The sequence below is a fragment of the Myiozetetes cayanensis genome, unplaced genomic scaffold (assembly GCF_022539395.1).
Source record: "Myiozetetes cayanensis isolate MyiCay16 unplaced genomic scaffold, myiCay2020 scf3, whole genome shotgun sequence".
Lineage (NCBI taxonomy): Eukaryota > Metazoa > Chordata > Aves > Passeriformes > Tyrannidae > Myiozetetes > Myiozetetes cayanensis.
In genome coordinates, this window is record NW_026087521.1 from 39,873,776 (window position 1) to 39,887,712 (window position 13,937).

At 37.5% G+C, this 13,937-nt stretch overlaps 1 protein-coding gene across 1 annotated transcript in view; it reads right to left on the minus strand.

Annotated features, from left to right (window-relative positions):
* Window positions 1-296: 296 nt before the first annotated feature.
* LIN7A (lin-7 homolog A, crumbs cell polarity complex component) overlaps window positions 297-13,937 on the minus strand; it is a 48,108-nt gene continuing 34,467 nt past the window's right edge. Inside the window, exons 3-6 of the mRNA XM_050324746.1 lie at window positions 13,136-13,207; window positions 10,591-10,800; window positions 3,801-4,009; window positions 297-2,151 (exon numbers count right to left, since the gene is read on the minus strand). Coding sequence (XP_050180703.1) covers window positions 2,109-2,151; window positions 3,801-4,009; window positions 10,591-10,800; window positions 13,136-13,207 — 534 coding nt within the window. The 3' untranslated portion in view covers window positions 297-2,108. The remainder of the gene's footprint in view (window positions 2,152-3,800; window positions 4,010-10,590; window positions 10,801-13,135; window positions 13,208-13,937) is intronic.

A 13,937-nucleotide genomic window follows, 5' to 3' on the forward strand; every position in this document is an offset into this window, starting at 1 on the left:
ATCTTATTGTTAAATGTTGGCAAAGACTAGAATATTAATTTTAGTGTGTATAAATAATTTATTGAATAATAATATATGAAAATTAATTTGGTATGCTTCTCTAGATGAATGACAGTCTATTATTGAAACTTATTAATCAGCACATTCCACTCAAATTTTTTGAGGAAGAGGAGGGGAAGAGGTGGAGAGGCAGTTTGGAAAAATGCAGTACAGTGGGCTAACTAAGTCTGAATACTTGGTCTCTGAAAATGCAGCTATCAGTGTAATTCAAATCATACTCATGAGATACAGAACAGTTATATGCAGTCATAATAACAATTTATGTATTGTCAATATTAATAGCAATGTCTGTTTGAGAATACAGTTTTAAAATAGGTACGTACAATTTTATTAAGTATAAAAAGACACCGTGCAGAGCACAATACAATATATTTCATCTTCAGTTCTGATACTTCTCAAACTCCACTGTCTTAATTGATATTGTCACTGATGACTAGTAGATAGAATTACTTCTTGGTATAAAATGAGGCTTCTCAAGATGAATCCATGCTGTTTGGTTTTAAAAATACAGTAACTTCCTTTTAATGACTACTTACATTAATCAAACACTGTCAAGACTTTTGGCTAGCCTGCATTTGGTTTCTAACATATGCTATGATACTGCCAATTTCCCGTTTTCCTTTGTCTCTCTCTCCCTTTGAGAATAGATCCTTCAAAATATTGTTTCTGACTTTGTTCCAAGTTCTCAACCAGAATACTGGTTTTAACTATTTCTACATTCCTCTCATTACTGAACTTTCACTGACATCAGCTGGAGTTTTCAACATGCAAATGACTGTAGGGTTCTTCTCTAAGTTCCTTTTCTCCCCCATCTTTTTTAATGAAGCATAGAAGGCATGTGAAAATTATTATTTTAATTTTTCTTAGGATTTGGGGTCCATTTTCTTATTTTCTAAAAGCAGGTGACATCTGTAGCCTTCCAGCTTTGACTATCTTCTTTGGAAAAGCAGACATGTAAACTTAAGAACTTAGTTATAGATTTTCTTTGCACATTCCAATTTGGTTTAATTTAAAAAAAAAGGAACTCTAATTTCAAATTGATTTAAATGATAATGTGTGAGTCTTAAAAGAAACAACTTACACTTCCTCCTCTCTAAAATATATTAACATTAGACAGGAAAATAAATTAAACAATACAGAAATGCAGAGATTATGCAATCACAGTAATATCTGCCTAACAAAGCTTGGTCTTTTGCTAACATTAGCTTACCACATTTGCAATACATGCTAAGCAAAGACCCTACTTCTCTAAAAGGTACATTCAGACAATATATATTTTATGGAATAAATATATAATATATCCAGTTATAGATTTCTGAATAGTAACTATAATAGATACAAGCAATACCTACGTTTAAAAATACAGTTCTAGGCTTCCCTAACTTTACTACTAATAAAATTAAAGCTGACCTAAAACTTTCTCACTCTGTTGATGCATAATAAAATATATGGAAACACCAAGAGTAAAAAGCCAATTGCTTCTACAAATGGAATACTTTATAAATATAGTAAATTGCTATTTCCAGAGGGAAATTTGAAAATTATAAACAGGAATTTAAGTTAAAACAGCTCTACAATATATAGTACAAAGTGGTTATGAAGCGTGATATATAAGTCTGATGTCTGTGGCAAAATTTTGAACTGATGTAGATGTAGTACATTTCTGGAGATAACTGTAGAGAAAGATCCTGTCCTCAAAAGCAGCCAATCTTAACCTCCTTAAATAAAATTTTCAGTGACTAAAAGAAAGCCAACTGGCAAATTTGTCAGAGTAAGGAGTGCAAGATTAGATCAAACACAATTATTTGGAAGCCCTGGACTTCTCTGTTTCATAGGGTTTACCAATCATGCTTTCTCACTAGGAACAGAGTCACAACAGTAGCAGGTATCTGTGACCGCTGTGTTGCTGAAAAGCCTTATCATGAAGGTACCCTCTCTATGGCTCACTTAACTACATTAGTCTTGTATTGTATATTCTCCAGATGAATTCTATTTCATGTAGTTGTTTCGTTTTGCTGGAATACTGAAGTACAGCTCTGGTTGCTTGATTACTGAACTCTTGATTGAGGCTTTTTCTTCCTTGAGAATATCCTAGAATTAAAGAAACACATTAATCAGAGCAAGCACAAAGAATTGAGGAATTAAGCTGCTGCCTGTCTCTGCCTTGCCTTCCTTCCCTTTATAAATATTTAAAAAAAATAAAATCAGTAAAAATACGTTACTTGATGATGAAAAGAGTTAGGTAACTGAACAAAATTAAAAACTTCACGTGTATGTCCATGTCCTGCAATGGCCTTGTTTTACACAGAATCCTGACTGTATATATACTACTGCTTGTATCTCCTGTCTGAGCGGAGGCCCTAAGGTGGGATTCAGAACCCACTCAGAGCATTTGTTTGCATCCACAAATCTGGAATTCTGGTGATCACAGTACAGGGGGTTTACAAGGTGGGTGTTTTCCCCTAACTATCAACAGAGGTCAGTGTTAACATTAATAACGATGAAACCATCATGATAAGCTTCAGTTTTTGACCATTTGGGACTTTCTGAGTTACCTGTGGACTCATATTACTATAAATGTCCTCTTTTGGGAACCAACAGATATGAGATATAGAGGCAGATGCAGAGGGTTGGAATGTAAGTCATTGGGACACGCTTCCTACTAGATTTCATTTAGGCAAACAGAGCAAAGCTATAAATGTATTAATGGCAAAAACTCTCACTGATTTCAGAGAAACTGAATCTCTTAACTTTACATGCCAGATGTTTTGATTACACTGGGAAACTTGCAAGCCTCTTGGAAGCTATTACAATATTGAATGCCAGTCAAGAGCAAACTAAATACTTCCTACCAAAACTGTACCTGAGCAGTAAGCACTTGTAGGTGTCCTGCAGAGTAACCATAGAGTGAAGTTTGGGTTCCCTGTAGCAAGGAAGGGACTAGGAAGACTTTTCTTCACCTAACACCAGCAAATCTAGATGTTCTGTTGCAGAGGGGTAACCAGTTAGTTGAAAATGCATTGAACTGTGTCTAAATCTGGTGGCATATTTTTACTTGTCATAAATGCTCTAGTTTTTAATGCAAAAAAAGTTCCCAGGAACTACAGACTTTTTTGCTTGCAGATAAGCCAGAGCTGCACAGTGGCTATTGATCTCAGGGTTATTAGTTGGAAATTGGCTCCACGATTTGCTAGTGCCTTTAATCTATTTTCAGAATACAATTTTACTGGGACAAACCATGTGGCAATGTACCAAATAATAAGCTCTCCTCATCCTGACTGCAGTAAGTGCTTGCTGGGTCCCCAAGCACTTACCTCCAGCTCCCTGACTGTCCTGCCTTGGAGCTTCTTCCACCCTGTCCACAGCCCAGGACCTTATGTCAGCCCCCAGGGCCATCATCCCCTGCTCCAGCAATGCCCCAGCAGGGCCAGTTTCCAGCTCCCCACAGCCCTACCCTGCCCAGCCACAGGGTCCCACTGAGCTGGGACCACCTGTGGGGTCATGGCCCAGCCTGTCCCCATCCCCATCCCCATCCCCATCCCCATCCCCATCCCCATCCCCATCCCCATCCCCATCCCCATCCCCATCCCCAGGCAGTCTGGGCCTACTGTTGCCCTGCTCCTGTCTGGGCCCTGGCATCAGATGCTGCCCTGACAGACCCCTGGACCCCTGGGAGCAGCTAGCCCAGGCAGGGTGCTGTCAGTGGACTTTAAGGAAGACCAATGAATCCTCTCACCTACGACATATGGTTTTGCTGTGTAGTTTGCTGCTGTTGCTGCTGCTGAATGAGCAATTGCTGCTGTTGCCGGCGCCGGGCTGTTCTCAGTTTTTCGAAGCGAGCCTCCATCTCCTCCAGCACCTTGGGAGTGTAGCGTACCACCAGCTTGACGCTGTCCTTAGCTGCCTTCAGCAGCTCCACCGCCTTCTCGTGGTGTTCTCCTTCCACACTCTGGGAGCAGGGAGATTTAATAATGAAAATGGTGCTTTGACCTAAAACTGTGTCTTCTTCATACAGAAAGGCTGTTAAGTAAACTTATGCATTGCTGCGGATGTATTAATTTTTATATTTAAAATAACTTAAATCTGTTTTAGGTTACAATTACAAATCTAATTTCTGATCTGTGTGAGATTGAGATGAGATATTCAACCAGCTTTTTGCAAACAAAAATAATGTTGAAAAACCCAAACAAATTGTTTGCAAGGTACAAAAATAAAATCCTATTTAAATGTTGGTAAGAAATGAAGAAATTGCAAGTTTGTAACAGCAGTTCCTTTCTTATGCCCTGTCCCTGCTTGATTATACAGGAAAGGACATGCGATGATTAAATAGTCATCATCATCATCATCAAATGGTTTGGGTTGGAAGGGACCTTTAAGATCATTTTGTTCCAACCCCCCGCCATAGGGGATGCCTTCCACTAGACCAGGTTGCTCAGGGCTTCATCCAACCTGGCATTGAGCACTTCCAGGGATGGGGCATCCACAAGTTCTCTGGGCAACCTATTCCAGTGCCTCACCACCCTCACAGTAAAGAATTTCTTCCTAATATTTAATCTAAATCTACCCTCTTTCCATTTGAAGCCATTCCCCCTTGTCCTATCACTACATGCCCTTGTAAAAGTCCCTCTCCAGCTCCTCAGTAGGCCCCTTTAGGTACTGAAAGGCTGCCCAAAAGTCTCTCTGGAGCCTTCTCTTTCCAAGTTGCTAAGCTGTAGGTGGAGGAGGATGCCTGCTGCTCCCCAGGACAATATGTGTCTTAGAAGGTTAATGGTGTTGCTCAGATGTTTAACATTTACATGATATGGGTTTTCTGTTGGAAATAAACTAGTCTTTATCTGGTTAATTGTAAGCAATGAAACTGAAAAACAACTGAAACATTACAAACTCTTGCTGAAGGAATATATATTTTTCCTCCCTTTCTGGAAAATGTTTTATAGTAAAATGATTATCTGCTGTGAAAACAAAAGTATTCCCAAAGGGGCTTATGCTCTGATTTCTATGCTAATGTTGTTTGAAACAGTAAATTTCCAAAACAGGGACATGACTCAGCTGTGAAGAGTATTCAATTTCTACTATTAAGTGGACTAAATGGAGTGCTTTTCAGGCATAAGGATTGTTCCACACATTAAATAAAAAGGGGGAAAAATTTTAATGGTGTATGATTGTCCACATGTGTTGTAGGAGATATTCCAAAAAACAAAAGTATCTCTGCACACAAAAAAATCCCAACAGCCTGCACATCTGAGATCCTCACATGGATTTTAGACCACCTCAAAAAAAGTAATTTTCTTTCCACTTAAAATAAATTAAAGTTTTACCACCTGCTGTGTTTTAAAACTCTTATGTATACCATGCTATTTGAAATGGACCTATACCCAGAGGTTTCTAGACTTCCAAAGAGAAGCAGCAGCATTGAAAATATTTTAAGTTCAAATATTTTTATTTGCAAAAAGAATAACTTAACAGTGTTATAGCAACTGCCAGAAGAAAACTATTTCTATTTTCATCTCTCCTATTTGACTCAGTAGTATTGTGCAAGAACAGTGAATAAGAACCACTTCTGCTGTGGCACAATAAGAGCTAAAATTAATGATTCAAAAGTTTCAAAAAGCAGACTCAAACACTTCTACATAGATAATATAAACAATTTCAGTTTATTGTCTTGCTAGTTATCTTCCCTCTCCTGTTAAATATCTTTCACTATATTAATACAAATAATTATTTTATGTCTGAGTCAACTGACTGGATTTGAGTTTCTACAGAAATTTTAAGATGCTTTGAAAACATCAATGCAACTCAGAGAAATAACGAATGTCATTTCAGGCGTTGAAACAATTACCAGAAACAGAGAAAACCTTCAAAAAAACCCTTCAAAATACAATTTTTGAACTGTATGTTCATTAAATTCCTCCAGTAGGTCCAAAGATCTTAAAGAAAATTCATGATCTGTGATGATCAGATTTCTTAGAAATTGGGATAAATCTGCTGGACAAGCACTGCTACTGAAAAACTAATTTGGAGAAGGAAATTGTTTCCTTACAAATATTTGGGAAAAAAAGGAAACTGTTGTTGTATAAGAAACAGTGAATGTGTCTAGTGCTTTAAAGAGAGCTAAAATAAAAAGATATAGAAGAACACAGTGTTTTGTGAAATTGCTGTAATGAACAAGCCACAGATGCAAATGAAAACTTCTTCCCCACATCCCCTAGCCCAGGTCATGCTCCCTGGTTGCACACCAATACCAGCCAGTCATAGTCAGCTTTCATGCTCTGATATTGTAACATCCTTTTCTTCCTTTTACCTCCAGAGACCGCAGAATAACCACCTACAGGTCTGGGCTGGGACAAGCCTCTGCCTTGACCCTGATACATGCTTTGCTTCCAGAGGCAGTACCTAAGCTGCTCCATTTCTTCATGGCCTGCTGCCTCCTCTCCCTTCACATTTAAAGGACCCCTGTGAGAAGCCCCATCCACCCTCCCCCAGCCCTGCTGCTACAGCTGCAGGCAGAGCTCCCCATTTTCCCCACGGGGAAGGACACAAGCCCTGACATCACCCCCTTTCTGCCCTCTGCCATCTATTGCTTTGGTTCCCCCCCTTCCCACAGCGATCCTTCTGCAGCTCAGGGCACAGGTTATTGATGCTACTGCAGGATCCTGTGGAACGGCAGCTCCCAGGCAGCAGCGCTGCAATGCCATGGACATGTACCATACGAGGACAGAGCAGAACTGGAAAATAACTGTTCGATGTTAGTTAGAAGAGGTGATCATAACTAACACATGTTGTAACCAGCTCTCTTTTATATTAAGCACATTCTTTGTGACTGGCTTTGATACTGGCTTTTGTAAATACAGGTCTTGCCTTAAGAGAAACTGCACAAAATTTGGCTTTGTTCTATATTTCATTTTTGCTTGTAAATCATGGTCAGTATGGCACAGCATGGACATTCAGCAGAAACAACAGTGTATTCAGTGGTGTTGTGATTGGTTTTGCTGTGCAACAGTAGGAACTTAGAACAGGCTATGAACAAACATTGTAAGCTCCCAAGCTACACGACGGTTCTGACATCAATAAGTAATTGTGATTGTTCTGTAGGGGAATAACAATGTATTTTAATATTTTTAATATTTTGTTCAAGCTAGTAAACTGCATTTAATTAATGATTGTCTGTTTTCTCTCCTGTTTGCCTCCGGCCTTGTTCTTCCAGTTTACAGACAGTATTTTCTAATTGAAAATGAAGGGTTTGACTTTGTTGCCATCCAGGTCAATGGAAAACTCCCATTGACTTGGATAGTAATGATACAGAATTAAGCCTAATGCCCTGAACCATAAGCAAAGAGGGTAAAATAACAAAGATAGTGCTGCTAAAACAAATACTACTCTCCGAACGCACCTCGCTCAGGTCTTGACAGCCACAGCTTTCAGTTACTATTTCTGTGATTGCTATACTTACTCTTAATGTCTTCACTGATGCTTGCACTCCTATTTTGAAGGCATTAAAAATGCTTCACCTGCGTAACAGCAGCTGCACAAGTGACATAGCAGAGCCCCTTGGAGTGTGGGAAAGGAAAGGGCAAAGGAAGTTGTTCTGCTGTTTGAGTTCTTCCACCTCTGTAAACCTCTGAGATTGTGCTGGCAAAGGACTCATACTGGTATTGGTCATTCCTGTATAAGGTACTTTGCTGACTACATTATGCTGGTTGGGGGACATTGCAAGGATTTGACACTTATGTTACTTTAGAACTGCCCACCAAACATGGGATTGAATAAAATTGTTTTGGAACGCACATATTTACTTAAAATGTAATTTTTTATTGTATATATTTACTTCTTTATTCTCAGTATTGCATTGGCAGACTGCATCAGAGGGAGGAATGCAAAATACTGGAGAGACGAGAACAGCTGAGAGAACTGTAGATATGGTGCAGGCAAACACCAACAATTACTGTATCCTGGTTCACAGATTCGTTATAAATCTAGAAAAAGTCCCACTTTATTGCAGTCAAAAAAAAAAATCTGTTAGCCCACAAGCTGAGAAACTAAGAAGAATATTTCTATTAGGTATCTATACTTGGGTGACAAATTAGCCATTATAAATCTATTTTGCATCCTTCCTCTGACTCACACACAGTATCTTTGCCAGATATGAAGAGGTATCAGCAAGTGCTGAGCCATCTGCAAGGCTTACTGCTTTTAATTTCCTTTACTTTTAAGGGGTGTGGGACAAAAGTATGTAACAAAATCCCCAGCATAATGAGAAAACACTATTTTTTAACATACATTGAAACAGCTCAAGGAACAGTCATCCCAGTCATGTTAGGATAACAAATCTGGATTCTGAACACACAGTTCTAATTTTATGTTGATAATTACGAAGTTGGATAACCATCAATGCCTCAGCACAAACAAGTTACAGATATTCATGTTCCACTGCAGAGCCGTCTGCTCTATTGTACCTACTGTATATTATTTGCTTTTCTCCAGCTAAATTAAGAGAAGCATAGAGTGAATCAGTCCCAGAGAACAATGCTAATTTAGATCTTTTCTGTCCTGTCTCAAGCTGTCTGCAAACAAATAATCACTTCTATAATTTCTGCCTTTTTAGGAATTATATTGTATGGGTTTAATTCAGCCCAAAATTGGTTTATGAAAAGTTGCTTATTACTGTGAGGATGGTGAGGCAATGGAATAACTTTCCCAGAGAAGTTGTAGATGTCCTATCCCTGGAAGTGCTCAAAGCCAGGCTGAATAGGGCTCTGAGCAATTGGGTCTAGTGAAAGGTGTCCCTGCCCATGGCAGGGATGTCAGAACTAGACAATCTTTAAGGTCCATTCCACCCTAAACCATTCTATGATTCTTTGATTCTATGATTATTTCAAATATGCAACTGCAATTCAAACTTCAAATTCTGTTGTTCAGACTCTGAACACAAAAACATTTCTCTTGTGTCTCTAAATCAACTTTCTCACACGTGTACATACAATTGGGAACTTTGAATTGTGGTTTTTTTGCTGCATACCTTAATATATATTCTAGAGCACATGTATGAAATTTTTGAACAAAGAATCATAAAATAGAGGTGACAAGAGGGTCATATTCAATATATCTTAACATCTGAAGGTTCACCACTTTTCTTTCTGTTATTTGCCTAGATGCTTTGACAGTAAAAGGATTTTTCAAGAACCATCCATCAATTAGTGAATTAAAACTCTTTTTGTCTGCCTTTTTATTCACCTGTTGGAAGAAATGCTGAACAACAACAACAAAATTCTTTGATCTACTTCCAATCAGTGAAGTTCAGGCAATTTACTTCATGAAATATTCAGTTTATTTATTTTACTCTGAGACTAAATAATCTTTTCAGTGGCTTTTTTTTGGTATCTTTTCTTTCTCACTGTTTATTGGTGCAGGAAAGTTTCCAGAAGTAGTATTTCTCTTTTGAGAACATAATAGTTGATTTAAGAAATGGTAAAAAGTCTGTCTGAAGTGTTGCACACATACTTTTTCAAGAGAAAGAGGGTATTTTTGAGAGAAACAGACGAAAACACAAAAGCATTTAGAAGAAGGCATTTTTTTAATTGTTTATGGGCTTGCAACAAAGAAGAAATTCAAGTTGTAAAGTTTTATATTTATGACTGGATTCAGAAATTGCTCCTACATGCCTTTGGTGCACTTAACTGTGAGGTTTAGATGGTGGTTTGCATGAAAAGGATTACATTTTCTTCAAGGGAAGTGTAGGGTTATATGAACAAGTACATTTACCTTTTCGCTACTTTACATTCCCTTGTAAAAGGAACAAAAGCAATGAAATGCAGACTTTGACCATATCGTGGAATCAGAACCTTGCCCTGTCAATTCCAACAACCCTTTTATTTTTTCCTCCGCATTGACATTCACAATGAAACTACTGCAAAATACTCCACTTTGTCTTACACAAAAAATGAATAAGTAAAAAATGTACCTGTTTACTGAGAATACATGCTCCCTGTATACGTACATTTGTAGAGCTGATTTCTCTAACAAAGATATCATCAGGTAGCTCGATGAATTCCACTGAAAGAAATCTAGAATGAACCTTCCATTGCAAATCAGCCCCAAATGCGCTTACTAAATGTCTTTTGATTTTATGTGTTCAAAGTCTCTGAAGGTCACAAGACTGCACAAGTGCCACTGTGCTTGGAAAGGGCTGTGTGCCTCAGAGACTATGAAATGAAAGAAAAACAGTCTGTTATTAGGCTTTTACTGCAAAAGGGATTTACAGAATTATCAATTTAGGACATAGCTTCTTTGTAAATTAGGCAGGTGGTATGGATCTGAAATGAAGCTCTTCAAGCACTCTCCTGCGCCAGGAATTGTAGTGACACAAAGTTCTCAATGGAGCTTTGCCTCACTGCACCGAAAATGCACACTTAAGGTCTCTCACAAAGCCAATTCTTTTTGTTTCGTGTGGCTGCATTTTAAATCATGGTATTAGAAATATGTGAAAAGTGAAAATCCAGATGAAAATGAAAGCGTTATCAAATTTCCACATACCACTCCATTAACTGAAAGCAGCTGGTCCCCACGTTTGAGCCCACCATGCCTTTCTGCCACTCCTCCGGGAATGATGCGAGAAATATAAATAGGTGAATTTTGTTCTTTTCCTCCCATGACATTAAAGCCCAGGCCTTCCTCAGTCTTTGGCAGCTCCACCACTCGCGGGTGTGAATGGCCCTCACTTGCAGCAAATGCAGCAACTGTTGCCTGGAAGAAAAATAATGAGTGACTTGGCTATTTAGGGAGAACAATGATAGACACTGTTGCTCATTTGCAGGAAGAATTCCTTCCTGTGAAAACATTTCAATATCTTACTCTGACATTTTCTGATTATCTGAAAGCATTTTAAAAACATTAAGTCCTATGACAATATTTTTGAAATAAAGGAATAAACAGAGGAACACAGAGTTCAGGTGACTTGTCAAAGATAACACAGAAAGTTAGCAGCAGAGCCAGAAGGCACCGGGAAGCCTTACTCTGTGGTGGTGAACGCTTATGATCACTATTCCATTACTTCTTTGCCTTTCCACAGGAAGAAAATCTATTCCTGTGGGATAAGATAATGTGATCTCTAATTGAAATAAAGTGGATGAACTGAATTGTTGACTTTCTGCTTTGCTTTCAGAATTATGGAAATTATTTTAAATCCTAAAATTATATACTTCTATTAAAAAGTTTAATTCATAATCTTTTTGAAATCTCACAAACTAAGTAACTCCTGAACAGGAATTGGAGGTTTTATTACATAACTGGATCAAAATTTTTATTGAAAAAGTAAATCTTAAGACAACAGATGTATAAATCAATTAGAAAAATCCTAGATTGCTAATATTATTCTAGGAAAAAAAGAAGTAATATACTGTAAAGCTTGCATCCAGAAAAATGTTACATTTTTACTTCATTTTTCATTACAAGCATTTTCTTACTTGTAGATCTTAGTAAATCAGTAAAGAAACATTAAGAAAATCTTTTATACTTTTCAACATGCGCTTGTAGATCAAATTGCTTGAACAATTCTACATTACACCAATATTTTTGAGCGTCCTAAAATGTTTATGCTTAATAGAAGCTATTGGATGACATGACATGACATAATGGAACATTCTCAATTACATGTTTTTGCACATGCAGAACTTGTCATCATGCATACATTTTATGTCAGACATGAATGCACTAGGAGAATGAAATGCAGACAGCCCAGAAATAACCAGGAAATATTGTGATATTGAAATATTGCTCTGTAACCTGCTGTTCTATATGAATAAGAAATGAGAATGGGAAACACTAATTGGACTTCTCCCCATTTACTAAATAACATAGCAATAATTTCTATGTTTATCTGCAGTGTAAACAAATCAGGATTTCATATAAACATTTCTTTATATAGAACCACAGAACTTACCAAATTTACATTGACCATTAACTTTCACTTAGAAGGTTAAAATCAGAAGAACATCCTACGGAAAAGAATGTCCTATTTAATAAGGAAAATACACTGTAATTTAAGGTATATTAGGTTATTTCCTGACTATTATAGAGCTTGCATCTCTGAAGTACTCTAAAATAATTTTGTAACATGCTCCCAACCTTCATCTTCTGATACAGCTTTAAATTAAAATCTCTGAACATAAATACATAATGGTAAGATCTCAGTTCCATTAGGATTTCAGGGAGTTTATCTTCACAGGAATGGACCATAAACAAGTACCTCTAAATAAAGTTTTATCAGTTTTGCAAGTTTACTTATTTTGCATAGAATCTGCTATGTCACAAAGAAGATAGTGTTTCATACAAAATGATAATGGGAAAAAGAAATCCATTTGGATCCCCTTGTTTGGAAGCATCTATCTTTGGGCATCTTATGACAATACAGAGCATATTTCATACTGGCACATAGAATGGGTTCTTTCATGGTTGTGTGAATTCCCCTAGAAATTATCATCTCAGTAATAGCAGTAATGTAGCTGTCATAGTCTAAGGATAAGAAAGTTGGGTCCACATGGACAAAGAGACAATGTATTTTATCAAAACAGGCAATGTGTCAGAAAAATACAGGCTTGCATTTGGCTATAGAGTCAACAAAACGTTGACTAGGCCATTTCTCTCACTGCTCAACCTTACCACTTGCTCAGTACCTACATTTTCCATTACTTAAAAGGGGAATTTTGACTCTCTAGTTTCTATCTCCCAAATAATTGTGTCCTCTCTGGATGAGATGTATGGGAAAAAAGTCCCTTAAAATATTAGTTGTTGCAGGCAGAATTCTACAAAATGAACCAGTTTTGCTTTTGCAAAGCAACTTTTCAGAAAGCACTATATTCCATAAAATCATTCTCTTTTCTTAAGCTACAGAAGCAGCATAAAGGTTGAAATTTTCCATTATGATTGTTACCTGGGAAGTAGCACTGGTTCTAGACTCTGGGCTGCCACTGATGTCTAAATTTTCTTACAGTGTACACACGAATACCTGAAACACACACGCGCACAGTCAATTACTAGATCACTTTGGTAACACATATTTCAACAGTTGCACGTATCCTACCTTTGCAGTGGCCCTGGCTCGGAATTCGGGACAGCCATTAACAGTTATGGTTTCATGCATGTATTGATACACCTAAAACATTTATGGAAATAAAACAAAATTAATTATAGAAGCAAAACAAGGATTTTACATTAACCCAGACAGGAGAGTCCCTTTCCCTTGTAAGACTTTCATTAATGCTATATTCATGCAATCACACAGTCAAGTGTCTGCTAAACTTGAGCATGCTTAGGTTTATAAAGAACATCAATCTGTGTTTCTCGTGACACTTTGCAAACTTAACTGTACATCTTCCAACGCAATTCCCTTCCCATTTCTAGTGAGCAGTTTCCCAAAACCAGAACAGTTAAGTTCTGTAATATCAAAAACTGGTGTCTCCAGGCAACTGACTTGAATGCAAATGATCTGAACTGATCTGAGTGGTACCTCAGCCTCCAACAATGGCTTCTTTGTTCTCTGAACTTTACAGTGAACTAAAGACTTGGGAGACTGATGTTAGAAAAATATTAAGTTTCTCAGCATTCAGAAGAAGAATGCTACTCAGCTGAAGACTGCAAGTGAAAATAAAGTTTTGGAGAAAGGTCACAGTACTAGCTTCCATCAACTATAACTAGGAATAGTGAAAAGGGCTGGATGTCTGATAGGTCAGACATGATCAGTGGGTAAGATTATCCTTTAGAAAATAATTGTACATTCCCATAAATTACATTAAAACAACACTGCCAACATATATAACTTTCTGTCGCTTTTTTCTGAGATACACTCTTGGCCCACTTCCCCCAGTCCTTTACTCTCCCTTTTA